The sequence below is a fragment of the Branchiostoma floridae genome, chromosome 12 (genome assembly GCF_000003815.2).
Source record: "Branchiostoma floridae strain S238N-H82 chromosome 12, Bfl_VNyyK, whole genome shotgun sequence".
Taxonomy (NCBI): Eukaryota; Metazoa; Chordata; class Leptocardii; order Amphioxiformes; family Branchiostomatidae; genus Branchiostoma; species Branchiostoma floridae.
In genome coordinates, this window is record NC_049990.1 from 17,439,188 (window position 1) to 17,460,412 (window position 21,225).

Consider the following 21,225-nt stretch of genomic DNA (forward strand, 5'->3'; position numbering starts at 1 on the left):
TGAAGTGTAAGTGTCATTTTCGAGTTAATGTGCTGTCTTCATTTTGGAAATATTTAAGATATAACGAGTTTTACGAAGAATTTCAAGTTGAAGAAATTGCACAAAATATGGACGTGCCAGAGTTGGTTACTCCAGCAATTGTTCAATCCAGATATGTTAATCTAGAAAAAAAATGTGTAGCTCGATTGTAAATCTTAAATGAAGTTCAAGTATTTAAAGGGGACGGGGACGTGTTTTAGAAAGAAATCGGCTGCTCATTTCTTGTACAAACAAAAAACGATGGTCGGTTAATCATTAACGCTGCCGCCTGTAACAACTGAATGATTTGTCACAAGCCCTTATAAGACTCAACATTCTTGTTGACCCTAGAAATCACGTGCTCGATAAGCCTTTAAAAGTATAGCAGAGCCGATTGAACGATTCATTATCCTGCACAAAAGTATTGTGTGGCAACCTTAAGCCAAGATGAAGATCGTGGTTCATCTTCTTGCGTCCATTTTCCTGCTGTCTGTGATTAAATGTGCTGATGCCGGTATGAAACACTTGAATGTTTATTGAGCTGTTGGTTGTGTTTCTTGCTTCCTACATGATGTGTTGATTTTGAATACATTTCTTGCCATCCTGTTCCTCTTATAGTTCCACCTGAGGAAAATCTGAATTCTGCTGGGAGCTGGATACAAGACAACCGAATTCCTGGAGATGATGACATCGTGTCCGAGTCAAGGAATGTCAACCTAGCCGGTAGGTAAAATTTTCTAATCAACGGCATGACCGAACTGACCACGAGACAATCAAAAGCAGTCCGGTTATGCCATACATATGTAGGAATCCAGAAACAGCTCAATTTATACATGCAAACATTCCGTCAACAGCACTTTTGATCGCTGACAGCAGGAAAATAGATGCTAAAAAATGAATCACAGTCTCACAAGGCTGTCACCGGACATTTTTGCAAGTGTTTCAACACATAAAATAAACAAATATAGTGGCAGTACTTATTCATGCTTAAGAAACTGCATAGGTTTGAAGTAGGTACAGACATACACAATAAAAACCTTTCAAAATCACAAGAAAGGGGCAAAAAAATGGAAAAAACGCTTCCAATTATAAATATGCAACGACCTGGCAGAGTCGGAGTGGAAATTTGTGTTTGGCATCATAACCAGTATCTTGTAAAAATGTGTTTGAAATGTTTATTGAATAGCGAGGCCAGTGTTCCTGTGACTTTTTTCTTAGTACTAAATTTAAAAGGAAACGGAAACAAGTTTAAGTACATTTGTGTCCATTTCCTTAAAATATAATATTACTTCCAAATACAATCATAACAAATCTGCACCTGGGTACCACATATCATGTGTGCTATCTATTACCACATGACACTTCGAGTTAACCTATATTGTGTTACCTACATGGCTACTTATTACCTTAAAATTTGATAAATGAAAAATCAATAATAATTGGTTTGGTGTAAACAAGCCACATATTAAAATAAAATACCACTTTTGGTTGTGAAGTTGAACAACAATTGGCATTAGAAACAGTTGCCATAATGATTGTATAAACCAAAGTTTAAATCAACGACAGCTACGATACAAAATAACTCAGCTACATGTTTTCATTTTAACCCAGTATCTTTTTTCTCTTGTGCTCAACTAATTTTCAAAGCACTACTAAAAACATAAGTGAACACTTCTTTTCTAATTACAGACAAACCAGGTAAAGACAATTGTTTCATAATAATAATTAAGTGCAGTCATACTTGAGGTGAAGGTACTTCCATGCAAGGTGTATGCAAGGCCATCCTCTTTGGTCTAACAGGTTTCTAATTACGATTAAAATGTTTGAAGAGGGTGCCTCTGGTCATCTTTTTCAATATAATAATTCACGGTTGCATTTTACCCCCATCAGAAGTAACCAAATTCGGGGAATTGTAGGTTTCGAGTCATGGGATTTTGAGACGCGCGTGGACATTTGTACTGGTGCAAAGCTTGTGCAATAACTTAGGGATTAATGAGTACATTTTATCTGGCAAAATATTACCAATTATTGTAAAAAATGTAAAGGCGAACAACATTGTATATAAATTCTGCAGCTGTGTACCTTTTTTCATAAATAATCAGAACATGTTTGCATATTACGATGAGACTGTCTTGCTTGTATAGCATCTGTCATTTTAGTTTAGAACGTGGTGAACTTTCATACCTCATGTTACAGTAATGACGATTTCATTTTTATTATCAATCAGAAAGGCACATAATAAAACAGTCGTTAATGCCATTCGTCTAATGTAGTGGGCCGTGAAAGACTTGACTACAATTTGTACTTTCAGGAGTACTCTGGATAAAATTATTCCTAATGGGAGGTACTATCTATTTTCATAAGAATTGTATTTTCACCATTATTTACTGGTTGCCTTTCCAGTTTTAAGAAAAATCATAATATGTTGGGGGTTCTAATAGATCCCCTAACTATATGAGGGTTTTCTTAAAATTAACAACGGAAGCTATGGTGTGTACAAATTTCTATGCATTCAGTTTTCCCTTTTTCGATACTTCGTGCGTTCCCATTATATGATAGGCATAAAATATCGTCAACTAGAGCAGAAGAAAACTTATTATATACAAAGACTGTCAAGTGAGATTCATCGCAAAATGTCGGTCGTAATTATGTGCTTAAACAAAAAATACTTTGAACATATTATAGCCCACACAACAAAAGTTACCTTCAAAACCATATGTTTGTTTTTTCTGACATGTTTTTCTTTCAGGGTGTGGCATAAGTGGGCAAGGATGTCAAAATGGTGGGACCTGTGTTACCCTGATGCCAACAACTCCATCGATTGCCCAAAACACTACACCAGCGATCACCTCTCATTGTGTGTGCACGGAATCTTGGGAAGGGCAATACTGCCAAATTGGTAAGTCGCCATTGATTTGATTTAAAGTGATAGCCAGCATTTCTCTTATGCAAAAAATAGGGTTAGCTACGAGGGGCGTGCAATAAGTAATGGTCCTGACCCACTTCCAGTTGTCTGATCTAAATGAAATTTTGTATGTGTAATAATTCATATCTCTATGGGTTATGTTGCAAAAGACAGCTCTGAACTAATTGTGGTTTCTGATTTACTGGTGTTTGAACTTAGTCAGGTGCGAAATGGACCAGGTGTGAAATGGAACCAGTTGAGTGTCGCGCAGTGATACGGTTTTTGTATTTGAAAGGACGCACACCAAAGAAGACTTTTGATGAAATAAATGAAACTTATGGTGATGATGCCCCATCATATGACCTTGTAAAACGCTGGCATCCTGAATTCAAACGTGGCTGGAAGTCTGTGGAAACAGCTCCCAGACCTGGTCGTCCCTCTTGTGCCATTGATGAGGCATCAGTTGGAGGACCAACCTGGGGTGTCCTACAAAATCGGTGTCCAGAGCTGCATCAAACGATGGGAGAAATGCATAACTCTGGGTGATTCCTATGAAGAGAAAGACTAATAACTGTGCCAAGTTTCATTAATCTCCTGCTATGGGAAATGGGTCAGGACCATTACTAATTGCACGCCCCTCGTATGGTCTTTTGATAATCAATTTCACAGACCGCATGGAAATCTCAATGTCTGCCATGAAAGGCTTATCATTTATTTATTGTTTCGCCTAGTCAAGACGAAAACATTCATCAACATCGACATTAATTTCATGAACTGGTGTGATATCAATAAATTTATGATAATTTAGTAATGCAAAGGGTCAAAATCCTACATGTAATTAACTCAGGTGTAACCAGGTTGTTGTCGCTCAAATTTACTTTTATTTCTTACAGCAAAACAACCGTATTCGGTGTGTTTAGTCATTTGTGCCGCTCAAATGTTGTAATGAAGGCAATTGTGTGGCCAATATTTGGCACAATTTTCGGCGTTCCAAAGGGATGCCATTCATATAGTTAAATCAACATGGCCTAATCTTTACGAAAGCTTCCACCAGTTCTCAAGTTTAGGAAATAGTTTATTTGTGCGTGTTTTATGTTATAACCATGTGTGTTTCTTTCAACGCCCTATCTGTATGTCTGTCTATAAGTATTCTTTATTGGGCAAGGGAATATTGGCCAGAGGGTAAAGATATCTCGACAAACACAAGAAAGCGTCTTGTCGAGTCTTTTTTTTACTTTGTCACAATGTTTTTCCAGACGTAGATGAATGTTCAAATGGACCTTGTGACCAACATTGTGAAAATACACCAGGGTCGTACCAGTGCAGCTGTCTTGAGGGCTACATTCTGAATCAAGACTCAGTAAACTGTGACGGTAAATTCTTATCCCTATATTAAGTTGAAGGGATTATATTGTAATTGTACGGCCATTGGCAATTAGTTAGCATCTAAGTTTGACCCTCTCTCTCACAGGTGAAACGTTGCATCCCTGTCCCTTTTTACCGGTACTTCCATGGCTATTGCTCCAATGATCTCCAATGACTACTTGTCCCTCCACTTAGAGCCTTTCAGCGCAACACTAGGTTCTCTTCAAACTCACATCGCTATACTGTTCAATTGTTTCCAAGTCCTTTTACAGCAACAATTTCTTTCCACGGACAGCAACATTACGGAACTCTCTCGACGACTACTGTTTCTATCCTGTCTACAACTCATCAACCTTCAAAACAAATCTCCACCGCTGTCTCCGTGTACAGTTTCCGACTTCTTAGTTCATTGCCTTGAAGTGGTCTTGTGACCATGCTTTGAACAATCTCGTTAAAAATTACCATCTTACAATTTTCCAGATAATAGCACTTTTGCCATTTCCTGTAAAGAGTAGATATAATCTTTTTTTCTTCGTGCAATGGTTTTTCTATTGATTTTTATTGCTGAAGAAAGGTGAAGAACGGTTTATGACAATAGAAACATTACCTAATGAAACTATTATATTGAGTAGTGTTGCTATTGTTTCACGATGATCATCCTACAAAATAGCATGGAATAATCGATATTACGATAGAGCCCTTGTTTCTGTTAAAGCATTTTTGAACAATGTCCCAACATTTAAAAGGCTATTTTATTGTCTCTTCTTTTTCTGCACAAAAGGACATTGTGGAGATACTTTTTTCTAAATGCATAATTATCTTTTTGACGTTGCTAAATTTGTATACAAATTTGAATTGAAATATTCTTGTGGAAGGATTTATTGTTATTCTATAAAGGAGACGAAAGATTTCTTCTATTAGTATTGTGTCGATCAGTTCGTCCTTCCATTAAGTAATTATGGGTACGGCATTTTTCCATTCTCGACGAGACATTGATCCCCATCAAGTTAAAAGGGTCATCTGTTCACCCTACTGGGTTTGTGTATCTTACATTTGAAAGGTCGTTAAAGAACCCAACAAACCTTTCGAAAAAATAGTAGGCACATCTGTAAGCGAATTTATCGTTTTTGGCGTGTATGATATGAGCAGTACGATTTGACATTCTATTGCCATGTTTTGGGTAAAAAAAGGTGTCTTATCAGTAGGTGGCTAATGTAAGATGTATATGTCACAGTAGAGATCACGATCCAGTAGAATTGCCGATTCTCCTAGGAGAGATCGCGATCGGAGCTGGTCCTAGGGCCAACTCCGATCGTAATCTCTCCTAGGAGAATCAGCGATTCTACTAGTACAGATTGCGATCGGGATCTCTCCTAGGGCCAACTCCGATCCAAACTCAAATGATGCTAAGATTTGGAAACAGACTACGATCGGGATCTGTCCTAGGAAAATCGGCGATTCTAATAGGACCAACTCCAATCTAAACTCATTAAAATGATGCTAAGATATAGGAATCAGCAATACTTTCTTTTGATATTCAATGATTTTATCTTGTATTTATGCAAACCAACTAACTCATTGCTAACTACACTCAAGCCTACTTGTGTCACTTGTTCACTCAAGTTCACTACAATGTTCACTCAAGACTATCAGACTACAGTCACTTTACTCAAGGTACACTATAGTGTATAGCATCACTTTCATTGTAAATTTCATGTGAGTATGTTTTCTGATGAAGTATTTTCCAATAAAGTAGTGGCAAAAATCTTATAATATGTGAAAGACACCAACAGGTGATCAAGCAATGTGTCAGTATGCATATTTCACAGATTTGGAAGAACAATAACAACTGTAAAGTCGTCAAACAGGTGTCAAAAGATCAAGCAGAGTTTCAAGATATTACTCATAATTTCACACCTATTGAGTACATTTCAATACTGACACTAGTCAGACTTGTACTAAATCATTTAACACTTTTTAAATTAACAGCTTTAGAAAAACAATAACCATTGTTAAGTGATCAACAGGTGTCAAAATGCAAGCAGAGTTTCAATATATTACTTACAATTTCACACCTATTGAGTACATTTCACAAGTAAAAGTGTAATGCATCAGTTCACAACTTTTGAAAAACATTAACCAGTATGGTACCTAGAGTAAAGTTGAAGAAGTGACTGTAGTGTGACAGTATTGAGTGAACATTGTAGAAGTGACACAAGTAGGCTTGAGTGTAGTTGGCAATGGAGATGGTCCTAGGAGAGACCCCGATCGCGATCTGTACTAGTGGAATCGCCTATTCTCCTAGGAGAGATTACGATCGGAGTTGGCCCTAAGACCAACTCCGATCGCGATCTCTCCTAGGAGAATCGGCGATTCTACTGGATCGTGATCTCTACTGTGACATATATTTCCAGGTTAACTAAAGAAGATACATTATGGAAATTATGACCTATAGTTTACTTACTATCTATCACTGTTAAGTTTCTATCTGTATAATGTTGAATTCTTATCGGTGACACCTCCCTACATTCGACCTTGTTGAATACCGGCCTGGTTCATGGAAGCCAAATGGCTTTGATTTGATCAATGATAAATAAAATCTAATATGACTGGTATACAAGATGATTGAAGGTAAACGGTCATGCATTTTGCCAATCCACATGAATTTTTTTTATAAATAACGACGAAAAAGGCGGTTAAGAGCATGTGTGTGTTTATGTGTTGCAATCCAGTAAAAAAAATATTCAAACTATAAAGGCCGACATTTGCTTGGGAGCAAATACAGCATATTGCAATCCATCTTCATATGTATGCCAAAGTGTACTGTTCCATATCAACCATTTGCAGGAGTTGACCTGTCCTAAAACATCATCCCGCTCCACCCCCCCTTACAAGAATGGACTCTTCCAGAACACCCCTATCTATACAAAATGGACTGGTCTATGTGGCCCATTTTCCATTTATAGTGATAAAGCTACCCCAATGCCCAATTCCAGATCAGTTGGCTTTTTCAGGACACAGGAAGCAAAAATATACATTTTTGATCAAAAAATGGCAAAAAATCCCAAATTTTACCATTTTTAATTGATGTACACCATAGGTGTGAATAGAACCATGTGGCTACATACCGTACGCACCTTCATACCAAATTTCAGACCATTTGGTTTTCATACATAGGTACAGGAGCCAAAATTTAACATTTTTAGTCCATAAATGGCAAAAAATCCCAAAATTCCACAATTTAAAGTAATCTATGCCCAAAGTGAAAATGAAGTACTCTGGGCACTTGCCAGAGACACTTTCATGCCGAATTTCAGGTCATTAGGTTTTCATACAAGGGTATAGGAGTCAAGAATATACATTTTTTGTCAAAAATGGCCGAAAAACCCAGAATAACTCATTTTTAAAGTAATCTATGAAGAAAGTGTTGATAGGACCCTGTGCTCATATGTCCAATGCACCTAAGTACCAAATTTCAGGTCATTAGGTTTTCATACAAGCAGGGTTCTCCCCAGAATTTTTTAGTATAGTGGAGGGGCTGGCAAAAATAACCCGCACCAACGCGCTGCACTTTCATGAAAATGGGTTCATTTTGCAATGACAGAGGGTGTCAAATACTACAAGTATAATATACTGTTGTTATTCCTTTGTTGTGAAGTGGCAAAACTATTATTGTTTTGATCATTGCTCATTCACAAGTTTTTGCAGACAATGCTGACTGGAAAAGTGATGCCACTTGGTACAAAAATCTGTGAATTGTCATTAATCTTAGCAAAACTAACAAAGAAAATAGGGAAGAAACACACTAAATTTGAAAAATAGTATAGTGGAGCTGGCTGAGAGTAAAGTGGAGGGCCTCCCTTATTCCACTCTCTGGGGAGAACCCTGATACAAGGGTATAGGAGCCAAAAATATACATTTTTTGTCAAAAATGGCCACACAAAAAAAATAACTCATTTTTGAAGTGATCTATGTCGAAAGTGTTGATAGAGCCCTGTGCTCATATATCCAATGCACCTTTATACAAAATTTCAGGTCATTTATCTTTGGCAAAAAAAAACCAAATAAATGATTTTAAAAGTGGTCTATGAAGAAAGTAATGATGGGTTCCTGTGCTCATATGTCCAATGGACCCTTCCAGCCGAACACCATAAGCCCCGCCCCCTGTTCGATCTCGGGTTCTATTTCAAAATCTCGGTCAAAAACGGCGCGAGTTGAAAAAAACATGGCCGCCGCCGCTATCAAGCTGAGGATACCGGCTGACTTCGGTTTAGCTTTTGGGGCCTTAAAATCCTCTCAGAACAGGCGGCAGAAAAATGCTATGCATTCTTTGTGGAATGCTACATCCACTAGGTACAGTCATTTGAGGAGGGGGCGCATATAGTTGCGGTAAGGGTGATATAATTTCAGTCAAAGCGGGAGCGGGAGGTGCTCCATAATATTACCTTGTTGGTGGGCGGGAGTGCCTGGTTTCTGACATACGGTCGATGCAGGTGTAAATCTGGGTACGTATATCTGTGACAGGGTTTCTACCGCGTTTGTTGCATGTATGGCATGTGCATGCTTTGGAGAAAAAACAAATTAAGAAGAAAGCAGCTCGGTCACTCACGGAGGGGGAGCTTGTACCACGTGTCAAATATAAGACACTACTACAAAGTCCGCTAGTGCAGAGTCCCGTCTCTTCTACGCACATCGCTTTACATGTGCATCCTGCCCAGGAACAAAGTAATGCTATGTAGCGCCTACACTTCCCAAAACAACAATACTCGGTCGGTATAGTCTTCAACAAAAAAGGCATAGCATTTTTCTTTGCCCATTCCTGTCCCACTAGGGCTGTTTTTGACCGAGTATTCGAAATAGAATAGGGGGTTCTATTTGTTCGATATCGCGTTCGGCTGGAAGGGTCCATTCACCTCTGTACCAAATTTCAGGTCATTAGGAATTAATACCAGGGCACAGGGGCCCAAAATATATATATTTTGTCTTAAAATGACCAAAAACCCTAAATATCATAATTTTTGAGGCCTCTATCAAAAAAGTGAAGAAAAAAAACACCTGGGGGTATTTGCTATCCCTACCTCCATGCCAAATTTCATCTCATTTGGCCTAAAAATGAAAAAGTTGTAGGGATTTGAAGATTTGACAGGAGAAGAAACAAAGAAAAAACAATATATTGCAATCCCATACTATGTATGGATTGCAATATAAATAGGCAAAGCTAATTTGTATCAAATGTATTTTACACAGATGTCAACGAATGTACAGAATCCAACAATGGACGTGGGCCATGCCAGGAAGGATGCAGTAATACACCAGGATCATTCATTTGCTCGTGTGACCAAGGCTACTTCCTCAGACCAGACTCCGTGACGTGTGGAAGTAAATAAATTTGTATATTGATCCATTGTAATACCGTATTGTAGTAGCAAAAATGCTAAATATAACCCCCGATATCGATTAAGGTCATTATTTGTAAAATAACGTTAATGTATCGGGATTATCCTACTAACAAGGGTCCCAACATTTGTCGGTACAAACAAACATCCACTATGGTATGGAATGAAGAGACAACCTTCAAACCTGTACCGGTCATCAAGGGAAGGCGTTATTGTTAATTATCATATAGCCAGGCACAGCAAACCAATCAAAAGGCCCCGTTTCACGTTGGTTATGACGCCATAACACATAGATTCTGGTCGGGCCGTTGTGTATTGCTCATCTGATTGGTCAGAATGAATCAGTGTCGATGCAAATTCGGTTCACTCATTCGGTGGTTTTATTTGGTTGTTATAGCAAAGGACCAGGCGTTATGACACCATATACACCTCGGGTGGTTCATTAACCCTTAATTGTTAATTGCCCTACGTAATAAATCTTACTGCTGCCCTATTCATTAAAGCCCATATTGGGCTGAAAAATATTTGTTACGCATATCTCCCATTAGTTTCCTCAGATACTTTAAAAGAAATTTAAAGGCAATTCCTCGATGATATTCGCGAACAAGCTATATTTTCTTAGACATACGTATTTCAGAAAATATGTTGTGTCTATGTCTATGTTGGGTACATACATGTATTTATTGTGATACTGTGTTGTTTCCTGCCTTCAGACTCTATCAGCCGTTTCGCTTTTCAAGATGAAAAGTACATCAGGCAACACGACAAAAAGATTATTGACGACCTCGCTACAGCAGCTGACTGTGCTACGGAATGTATGGAGGAAACGGAATTCTACTGTCGATCTTTCGATTGGAAGCCACGGAAATGGCTACATGAAACAAATAAATGCTTTCTAAGCATAGAGAACAGTGGCACAATCGCGTCGCTTGAAAGTGGGGCTCGTTTCGAGTACTACGAAAGAACATGTAAGTGCAAACATTCCTTGCATGACCAACATTAGAATTAGGAAGAAATTACATAATTGACAAAAATTGTGAACGATAAGTTGAATATATTATTTACGTTTTCCGAAATTGCTCAGGAAATATTTGCTATTCAAGATGCCTGATGCTTATAACAATTTCATTTAAATGCTCCATAGACATTGTTTCTATCCATGTTTATTATTCTTCAAGTTCAACATTAAAGGAATTGTACGAAGGAAGTCAAAAAGGAATGCAAGTGATTTTAAAACAAACTCATTTTTAAAAATCAAATGAGGTAAAATTTGGCATGAAGTTAAAGGGACATGTCTTCTTTAAAAGTTCAATATCTCAATTTGTTATCCTCATTATTATATGTATATGTATAACTTTTCGTTTACTACCTTGTATATCAAACTGACCGCATTTAGCCCCAATGGGGCATGAGTATGCAATAAACTTCATTGTCATCGTCATTATCACATGAACGACTAAGGTGATTTCAAGTTGACCACAACGTTGACCGTCGGGGCAAAGAGCAGCACAATTAACACTGAGTCATAAATTCCCTAACCAATTTTTAGTTATTGCAGGAAACTGAATCTCCAGGCGTATGAAACGCATATCTATATAACTCACAAGCTTTTTTCGTTTCTGTGGTAAAGAATGGTATAGGCCACGTATTCTGCCTCTAATACGACACCTCACTTAACCTTAGTAACTGTAAATGAGGAACTTATTGGGGCTCAGAAATCAAAATTGGAATCCAACCTTTAGATGGAAATATCTATTTTTCTTGTGATTTCGGCTTCTTACAGTAACTTTAAGTTTGTCAGATATAGAGGAACTGCTCTTTCAGACTTCAAAAGGTGTCACATTTCAGTCTGAAGAATACATGTGCCTTTGTGCCAAATTCAATCGTAAGCGATTAAAGAATGAGTTTGTAACAAACCACTTGCATTACATTTTTACTTCCCCCGTCGAGAAGTGATTAAATGACACATGTCTTTTCTTATTATATGATGCAGCCAAGTGTATAGGCTGGCAATCTGAATATAGAAGAAAGAAAGAAGATAATTTTTTGTACCACATATCGCCTTTATCTAGATATGAAAAATACACATATGGATGGCAAATAATTTATTGTATAATCTTGTAAATGGAGTCTTATGTTTTAACAGCTACAACAGACCCAAGGAAGTTTACTCAGCAGTTCAAAAAAGCCCCGAGTGCGTTCTACGATCATTTTCATACTGGCTACACGGAGGCCCAGTGTGAAGCCGGTTGCCTCAACGTCAACGACTTCATCTGCCTGTCCTTTACGTATGGAGTTGCAAACACAAAGTGGGGACGGAGACACAGATGCTACCTCAGCCCGTACGATTCAACCAATCTACCTAGTGGACAGAGCATAGTGGACAACGACGATTTCGACTATTTTGAAGTTAAAAGTATGTGTTTAATGCAAATGTTACCTTTTCCAGGTCATAGATGATGGCTATGATGATGTATCAAATACTTGGACTAAACAGTTAAGCTTTCAGGATTTGCAGCAAGTCCCGCAGTAACCAAGGTTTCGTATTTTTTGCGGACGATGCGGGATGTTGTGGGAGACTCTACAAGATTTGGTGTGGGGCGAGGCGCGGGACGCTGCGAGATATTAAACGTGCAGTCTAGTTTTTTTTTGCGTGACGCGTGTGGAATTACGATGGTATTCCGCCCCGCAAGGCAGAGAAATCGTCTGAATTTGTCTGAATTCTAAATAAACTACAGTATTGTGATACATGCTAAAAAAAGGGTTATCGAAGGAAAAGATATTACATCAACTCCGGTTCGAACCAAAGTCAAAAGGTTCCAATAATATTCCTGCTGCCTAACCAATTACGACAAGAAGGGCCTGTTTCTCGGGGTCTAACTCATTGGTGGTAAGTTTCATTTGGAGTATATAAGCCCTGAAGCCGACGAACTGGCCTGTGCAGGCCCTGGAAACAGTATAGGCTACTAGCGTTAGGCCCCGGTCCGGACTCAAATTGAGTTCTCCGGAAACCGAACCTACCCCTTTGATTCATATATATAGGCAAATATTATAAACTACATCCACATAGGGATAAACAAAGTTATGCCCGATATTGTCATGGTCAAACCTTACTTCGTGGTCATCGGTTTACTTAAGTTATTGCAAAATTACCATTGCTTCCGAAGGCAGCGGAGCAAATACACATTGAATTTACATGGCGGCCTCCCGGTCGAGCTCGGGAAGCTACGATCAGCTTGTTTGTCTCACACCACAAAGCGAGATACAAGAGTCGGTTCGCCTACGGCGGTCGTCCTGTGGGGCATCCCCCAAATTCCCGCGTGAAACCCGGGAAATCTGGCAAAACTATGACGCAAATCCCGAATTCTGTGCTGTAGCTTACAATAGATTTGAGTTGTTGTTATTATACACATAGTAGAATTATTCAAATTTTTAACACGCTAAGCCGTAAACTCACTCTTCTTTTGGTTTTCAGAATGTCCAGTGGGATTTTGGGGTTTGTCTTGTGACAACGAGTGTCACTGTGTCGACTCACAATGTCATCCAATCAATGGCCGCTGTATCCATGGTTGTGCACCAGGATGGTCTGCAACATCATCGGATTCTTGCAGTGATGGTAAGAAATATCGACAAGAACTTGTTGCCGAAACACATAAGCGTAGAGTATTTATCGTAGCATTCAACGTTAAATCAATGTGCAATGATAGAAGTTAAGTCAAATACCATTATTTCAAATATAATGAAGTTGCGTATTGACGTGTTACTGTATTTTCAAAGGATACAGCAAAAGCATGCAGTACTAATAGCCTGGTCGTAGTCACATACTCTCACTCTACCAAAATTAAACGATATACTGCAGATATCAACGAGTGTGATCAGAACAATGGCGGCTGCAGTCATGAGTGCATCAATGAGCTCGGAAGCTACCAGTGCCAATGCAGACCAGGGTATGAGCTAGCACCTGATGAATTGCGCTGTTTGGGTAAGGATGTTTATTTTTATTTATTAACGTTCAACCTAAACTAAACGTGAGACAATGTAGTAAGAGGGCTCTATTTCAGTAACAAAACACCCTATATGTCGTACTACATTCATTTTATTAAACGCCTATTTTTGGATGACTCAAAATCATTTGAGAATAAAACAATTACTACATCGTTTTGTATTATGGTTTCTAACTTGTCTATAGTTCTATTCATTATAAAACTGTTTTAGATTCCCATTTCCAAGTTTTTTATTGGCTTTGAGTTTTAGAGAATGCCCTATCGTAGTCAAATACTTGTAGCATATCATTTGATAGCTTTTGCATTTTTATCAAACAAAATACGTTTATGGTTTCTATATATGGTGCGTGTGTGTTTATGAAAGTGACAAAGCTGTACCTCAAATGTAATTGTGAGTAAAATAACTACCGCATCATAATTTTAAAAAAGCAAAACTGTGAAATTTATATTGTTCCGACGGTGTTGTGAGTCAACAGAATCAACTCTCCCTCTTTATTTTCATTGCCAGACAAATGTTTATGGTAAGTAAGAATATAGGAAAAATTAACATTGTGTAAGGATTGTCTGAGGCTAGAAATGTTACAAAATACCACCGTTTAACAAATTGGACTGATCAACTTAAGGGGAGTAGCATACAATGGCAGACAGCATATAGAAATATCATGTCAATTGTTGTAACGACAAAACAATAATGTCAAAGCACATGGAAAATAGCCATAGTATAGGCAGATGATTCAGTTATAGTCTTGATACAAATGTAACCTAGCCATGCCAGCGTTAAAAAAGCCATTTTAGAGTTAAATTGATATTCTACTGAATTTCTAGCAAAATTGTAAACAAGTAAAAACAAGCAACTAGAAAGGCAACATTTTGCGAAAAAAAATGTTTCCCTGCCTTCCTCCATTCAATTTGCCATTTACGAAACCGCGTATACAGAATTTGCCATCCTAAATTCTGTAGTTACCAAGACAGGTTGGACTATCACAAATCTGTATTTTTTGTTCATATTTGCTTGATCAATTAATACTATGTTCATATTTTTGGGAACAGCTAATAGTCTAAAGTTAGCTCTGATCGGTTCAAGCACTGTCTTGCTCCTGACAGAATAAAAAGAAGAATAAGAAACAAAGTGTAAAGTGTAATGTGTCACTGAATGTGTAATGTTTTCCTTATCGGAGAAGACATAATTCTAGTTGATGTAGGTTACGCATAAACGTAACATTTGTTTTGGAATTCACAATGATCTATTTTCTCCTATAGACAAAAATGAGTGCCAAGAAAATAATGCGGGGTGTGAACAGGGATGCCTAAATACACTGGGGAGCTATACATGCAGCTGCAATTATGGATTCTTTCTGGAGCCGGACGGACACACTTGTACAGGTAAAAATTACATTAAATTTACTATCGGTATAACAGCTTCTGTTGAACTAATGGACAGTTACTTAGGACTGATCTTAAGCTTGATGGTAAAAGCTTTACTTTGTGTACGGATATAACATATCTATTATCTGTATTACTATGTTAATTGCCGTCACAAACACAAGACATGTCTGAACAACATGGGCCTTAGCAATCAGGTTTTATTACCTTTTTTCATTTTATAAAGAGTTGAAAAGTTGATACTAAGCCCTTGAACTATTTGAAAACTGGTTTTGTACTACATCTTTTCTTGTTCCTATATTCTGTAATCATTTATAGTTCCCATAATTTTTTTTCTATATTGTAGCTTTGTTGTGCCCGTCGCTTCCTTCAGTACATAACGGCATGATCACACCACAGTCCGTGTGTGAGACATCATCACAGCTACCGATTAACACAACATGTTCGTATCAGTGCTCATCTGGATATGAGCTTGAAGGACAGAGCGATCGCTTTTGTCAGCTGGGTGGAATTTGGAATGACAACACACAGCCGATCTGCAAAGGTAAGTGAACTAACAGAATCGGAAGACAGATACGGAAAGACTTGGCACAGAGAAGTGTAATCTTATCTATATATTTGTACTAATCCAAAAGATAAATATAGTGATCTGACAAGGGAACATACATCGTTTAATCTGTTTTTGTTGCGCTTTGGTATCAAATGAGCACAAATTCAGTACTGAGCAAGTCGGATGAGCTGACTTAAACTGTAGGCGACGGGATAGAGTCCATATATCAATAATTGTCTCAGTATACTATTGAAAGTTAAGCCACCCATATTATTAAGAGTTTTGAAATTATAGAAGTGACCTTCTATGCACTCTTATATTAGCCGTGCGATGCGACCCTTTATCAAGACCAACCAATGGTGACATAATCCCGGAGTCCTGCTACAATGGCCAGCCAGAGTACGGTGGTCCAGCATGCATCTTTACGTGCCACTCCGGTTATATCCTGAACGGAACTCAGATCCTACAATGTACGGAACGAAAACAATGGTCGTCTCCCCAACCATCTTGCGTTCAAGGTATGTTAAACTTATATCGAGCGCTTCTTACCTAGAATGGCCTTAATTGCAGTGATAAAACAATTGTTAGGTTACTTTTAAAAGCTTTTTTTTTCATAACAGCTGTTACGATGTGTCCTTTATTTTATTTCGAGGGTACATTTGATGTAGCCCCACTACTTTTGGTGAATGTTAAAAAATGTATACATTTTTGTTTTACTTCCTTGTCCACAGATCAGGCCCCACCTTACATATCATGCCCTGGCAAAGTCACAGTTGATTTACCAGTCGACACAAACTCCACAATCGTCACAGTTCCTTTCCCTTCAACTGACGGTTCGAGACTGACACAAAACGTCACACTTGCAAGTGACGGGTCTGCAGAATTTCCTGCTGGACGCACAGTTATCGCCTTTGTGGCTGACAGCGGAGATGGCACTTCTTCCTCTACATGCACAGTTCAAGTAGACGTACTAGGTAACAGTTTCTTTGCTGAAAAATGGTCATATAACCATTCTGTTGTAAAATGTAAGTCCTATGTAATTGAAAGTAAACATCACCTTTGTAGGCTTCTCCCTGCATTTTAAAATATTCTGCCTTACTTTTTTATGTTTTCTCATACATGTGTGAGTAACTGAAAAACTGAACTGAACTCAACTAAACGTTACTTACAACTTCATTTCAGCTATGTGCTAACCATTCCTTATTATTGAATAACTAGCTCGATTGTATTCATCTAAGTTTATAATGAAGAATGCTTCTATCTTGTTCTAGACAAACAGGCACCCGTCGTCACTTCCTGTCCAGCGGACGTTATTGAGATCTTTACCGAGAGCCGTTACGTCACCTCAGTCATTTGGGATGAGCCGCAATTCTACGACAACGTTGGAGTTACGGAGATATGGAAAGCTAGGGTGAGGCTTAATTCGTTTTTTTTTAAAACACGAAGGAAAGTTTTGACTCCAAAAAAAGACTCAAGGGCATATATAAAGCAGTATTATTATTATTAAAGCATATTACGCACATTCACGGCAACTATATTGCTGTATCTTCATGTTACAATAACTAACATTTCTATCACATGTTTTCATTTGTCACCTACAGCAACCAGGTGGAACCCTGACGTGGGGGCTGTACAATGTAAGGTACACAGGTTGGGACGCGGCCGGCAATTCAGCCGATTGCAGCTTTGTTCTTCATATCCAGCGTGAGTAAAATAATAGTATGTATGATGTAGATTTTATGATGTAGATATCACACGTTCACCCATTCATAATTACCTTTAGTAATTACCACCATAACAGTGAATACATTTTCTGTAGATAATTCTGGCCTCTTATGGGGCCTTACCTGTATCAGTCTAGAGCAAAGTACCTTATACGTTTTAGAAGTTGTAAAGTTTAGAACAAAATGCAGCATTGCAGATACAGAAACCAGAAACTCTGCAATATTTGGGCTGTCCCTGGTGTAGACCATGCTATCGAATTGAGAGGACAACGAATAAATATTCATTCATTTTCGTCCTTCTAGCAAAAACGTGTGGAGTTCCAGTCGGCCCCCGCAACGGGAACGCAAACTGTGTGTCTTGGCTCTATGGTCTGTTCTGCCAGCCGACATGCAACGCTGGACTAATCTTCTTCGAGGATCCTGCCATAACCTATGCCTGTGGGGCTCAGGCTGAATGGAACCCGTCAAGATACATTCCCGATTGTGTTGGTAGGTTAAATCTTTGCATTTTACTGTGCAATATATCCACTAAAATCTAGCTATATATACACCTACATCAATCTTTCATTCAATGTCTTCCAAACCCAATGCATCTTCAATCACTAATGTGTCTAAGCTTATTTTTTGGTGGCAGAAATTAAATGTAGATTGTACTTATTGCCCTGTATGTAATCGATACCAAACCACGTCATGCAATATATTAAAATCCTACAGAAAGATATTTATATACTATATCATTCAGGTCACGTGCTGAAAAATGGCGATGACCCTTGCCCACCTGGAACCATTGACAGGCTACAAGGCTCGGTACAACACTGCGGTAAGTATTTTTAATATTTACAAGTGCTTAACGAACTAGTGAGCACATAAGCACGACGTGCTCTCAAGAAAGACAGCATCTAGTTGCTACAAGGTAAATTTGCAATGTTTCATTTACTATTTACTAAATGTTTAACACGTAACCTCTGTATTTTAAGGCCACACCGGTATTTTTAAGACTTGAATAATTACATTTGCCTATTTCACACAGCGAACTGTCCTCTTGGTACACGAGAGGTCAACGGTGATTGCGTGAGTTGTGATGTCGGCTCCTATCAAAATGCCGAGGGACAAACCGTTTGCAGTCTCTGCGCAGACAATACTACAACTGCTGAAACTGGGTCTACAACTGTTAATGATTGCCACGGTGCGGATGAAATCAATCTGTTGATCTTTTTCTGTGATATATTTGCGTTTTTATATCATATTTCTTCCTTTAAGCCACACTATAGACGAGAATTCTAACATATCAAGTGTTGCAAGTAGTTTGAGACCTTCATATGATAATCAATATTACATATAATCTTTGTAGGTCCCTGCAACGAGGGCTCCTTCTCAACCACTGGCCTCGGGCCAAACTGCACTTTGTGCCCAGTCGGGTTTTATCAGTCACTGAAAGGGCAGGGAAAGTGCGAAGGTTGTCCTGACGGAGCAAACACGACCTCAGAGGGCAGCATGTCGGAGAATGACTGTTTGAGTGAGTGGGTCTCAGTTCTTTACATTAAATATATGAATATAATCTACATTATGTAACCATTTTCAGACCGGAAATAAAAGCATACTGTTGCAGTAGGTGACGTTGTGAATAGTTATGATTAAAACATTTTAATGATTATGGTACATTGTTTTTATTGTTTAGAGACTGCTGTCATCATAAGGATGACACCAGATACTCCGCATGCCGCACATGTTGGAGATGACATAGACATCGCCTGCTACGTACAGGGCCACCTTCCATCTCGCATTTGGTGGAAGAAGAGAAGCTACGAAGGTGATGTACAAAAGCTTTTTTTCCCTTTTTTTACAAAGCGTTAATGTTTGTAAATTAGGCATCCATTGTTAATAAAAAGAAAACAACATTAATTTACTTTTTTTTACACTAATTTAATTTACACAGTGAAGGATGTGAATTTGAAATATCATCTTGAAACTGCAACTGATATTGCTTCCGACTGTCATTGAAAAAGGTGAGGAGCAGGACATCGCAGCAGCATCCTACAGCTTCAACATTGATACAACAGAGTCAGCTCAGATTCTCCACATCACCCAGGCAACAGCGGATGACAGTGGCTCCTACCAGTGCTATGTGTCCAACCACCCGTTGGGAGAGGCCCAGGATATGAAGCATGTGGACGTGTACATCGTCGTAAGTAAAAATTGAGAATTATTCTATTCTTTATAATTCTTAAGAAAGCAACGGCTTATGCTGTTGCATCGTCTTCATACAATGACTTGTATCTTGTGATGTACTTTTCTGATTTTTTTCGCATTTTATGCATTTCACAATTGCATTCTTATGTCCACTTTTGTTTGTTTATTTTTCAGCCAAATAACACTGGCTAAACTACTTCAGCCTACCTGATGTGTAGTATGACAGATACGTTTAAACTCGTGATATTTCAGCACTTTCAGCAATTTCAAGAACCGGCTACTGATAAGTGACTTGTATCATGACATACGATGTTGGCAAACGTGTATCAAATGTGCAATGATTCAACAGAGGATGCATGCGTAAATTGCTTAATGCATGGAGAATAACTAATACTGCAACCTAAATTTCCATCTGTTTAGATTATTCTTATAGAATTGTATCATTTGAGCTGTTAAAGTGTGCTGTTAGGACATAAACGTAATGTAGCCTTTTATTGTTTCTTACCTACTTGTGCAAGTACAATTTCCATGTGTTCGTTGAGTTTGCAGTGTTTGTTGAAAGGGTTAGAATTGTTATGCGATGATTTTACTAGACAATTCAAATGGTCTTGTATAAGTATTTGATTAGGAAATAAATCCTTCTGATAACTAATTACTTGTTTTCTTTGTATGGCCGTTGTATGTTTTTTTAGATGAACATTACAATTAAGTATTTTTTATTAATTGAGTACTTAGGGAAACTGCATTAAAGTAGTATCAAGATCTGGATAGTAAGTCACACATGAATAAATAAAAGTCCAAACAAACAAACAAACAAACATGTTTAAATTCACTGACACAAAAAACAAGAAAAAAACAGTAGTGGCAAATTATTACCCATATAGTAGAACATGTGACATTTCTGTTTTTAGAAAAATATGTAACAAGCTAAACGATAGCAGTATATGTAGCCCAATGAGATTCAAAATAAACCACCAAGAGAGACATGGCATACTGAGGAGTTGATCACAGATAAAACTGACAGCGTGAGTTCATTTCTTTTCTTCCAAGGGAATTTCAAGAAATTGGACATAATCATTCTACATGGCTCCATTTACATTCCGACCGCGAGAGACTCGCTTTGCGGTAGCAGCTCACTAGCTAGAACTGTAACAAGCATAATTATGTAACAGATCACGCCCCATTTACATTCAGACACGTAACACGATGACTCAAACCCAATACTTATCCAGAAATAAATATGGTTCTACCAATCTGGATTTACAGAGTACGAGTTTCTTAAGAGTATTGTTTCTACATTCAACACAAAACATCTGGAAAGGAAACTATATTATAATGTCTTACACTCCATGTCACGTATGGAATAATAGGTGTCTTTTTGCAGACGAGCCGAAAGTATGAAAAATAGGGACTCTACTGGACCCAAATCGTTCTGAGACACTCAAAGCTATTGTCACCATAACGTGTACTGTAATAGTGCGGCATTTATTTTATTAAGATTCCAACTGTCATGTATAAAATATCAATCACAATGGGGAGTCTTATCAACTGGCTGTATCTTCTTTAAAACTTGAAATTTATTGAAAAAAAAGAAGTAAAATGATATCAAAATGCTAAGCAGCACATGGCTTTTCCAGGATAACTCAATTCTCAATTCAGGATACGCGAAGGCTTTGAATATATGAAATCT

General features: G+C 38.1%; 1 protein-coding gene across 1 annotated transcript; it reads left to right on the plus strand.

Moving 5' to 3' along the window:
• Positions 1-418: 418 nt before the first annotated feature.
• On the plus strand, positions 419-20,187 carry LOC118427699 (signal peptide, CUB and EGF-like domain-containing protein 2). Its single transcript, XM_035837601.1, has 22 exons — positions 419-532; positions 637-741; positions 2,768-2,917; positions 4,180-4,296; positions 9,536-9,667; positions 10,398-10,652; positions 11,831-12,100; positions 13,160-13,300; positions 13,544-13,666; positions 14,949-15,071; positions 15,418-15,615; positions 15,945-16,139; positions 16,353-16,595; positions 16,893-17,032; positions 17,223-17,325; positions 17,649-17,834; positions 18,088-18,165; positions 18,376-18,531; positions 18,697-18,861; positions 19,024-19,155; positions 19,352-19,530; positions 19,710-20,187. Exons 1-22 carry the CDS (start codon positions 466-468, stop codon positions 19,725-19,727), a joined length of 3,276 nt encoding a protein of 1,091 aa, XP_035693494.1. The 5' UTR covers positions 419-465; the 3' UTR covers positions 19,728-20,187.
• Positions 20,188-21,225: the final 1,038 nt, after the last annotated feature.

What these genes read in the sequence shown, in the direction of transcription:
- LOC118427699 (XM_035837601.1), top strand. Translation starts at nt 466, where the DNA reads ATGAAGATCGTGGTTCATCTTCTTGCGTCCATTTTCCTGCTGTCTGTG. An exon ending in TGATGAATTGCGCTGTTTGG is followed by an intron (nt 13,667 to 14,948) that starts GTAAGGATGTTT and finishes TTTCTCCTATAG; the next exon opens with ACAAAAATGAGTGCCAAGAA. An exon ending in ATACATTCCCGATTGTGTTG is followed by an intron (nt 17,835 to 18,087) that starts GTAGGTTAAATC and finishes TATATCATTCAG; the next exon opens with GTCACGTGCTGAAAAATGGC.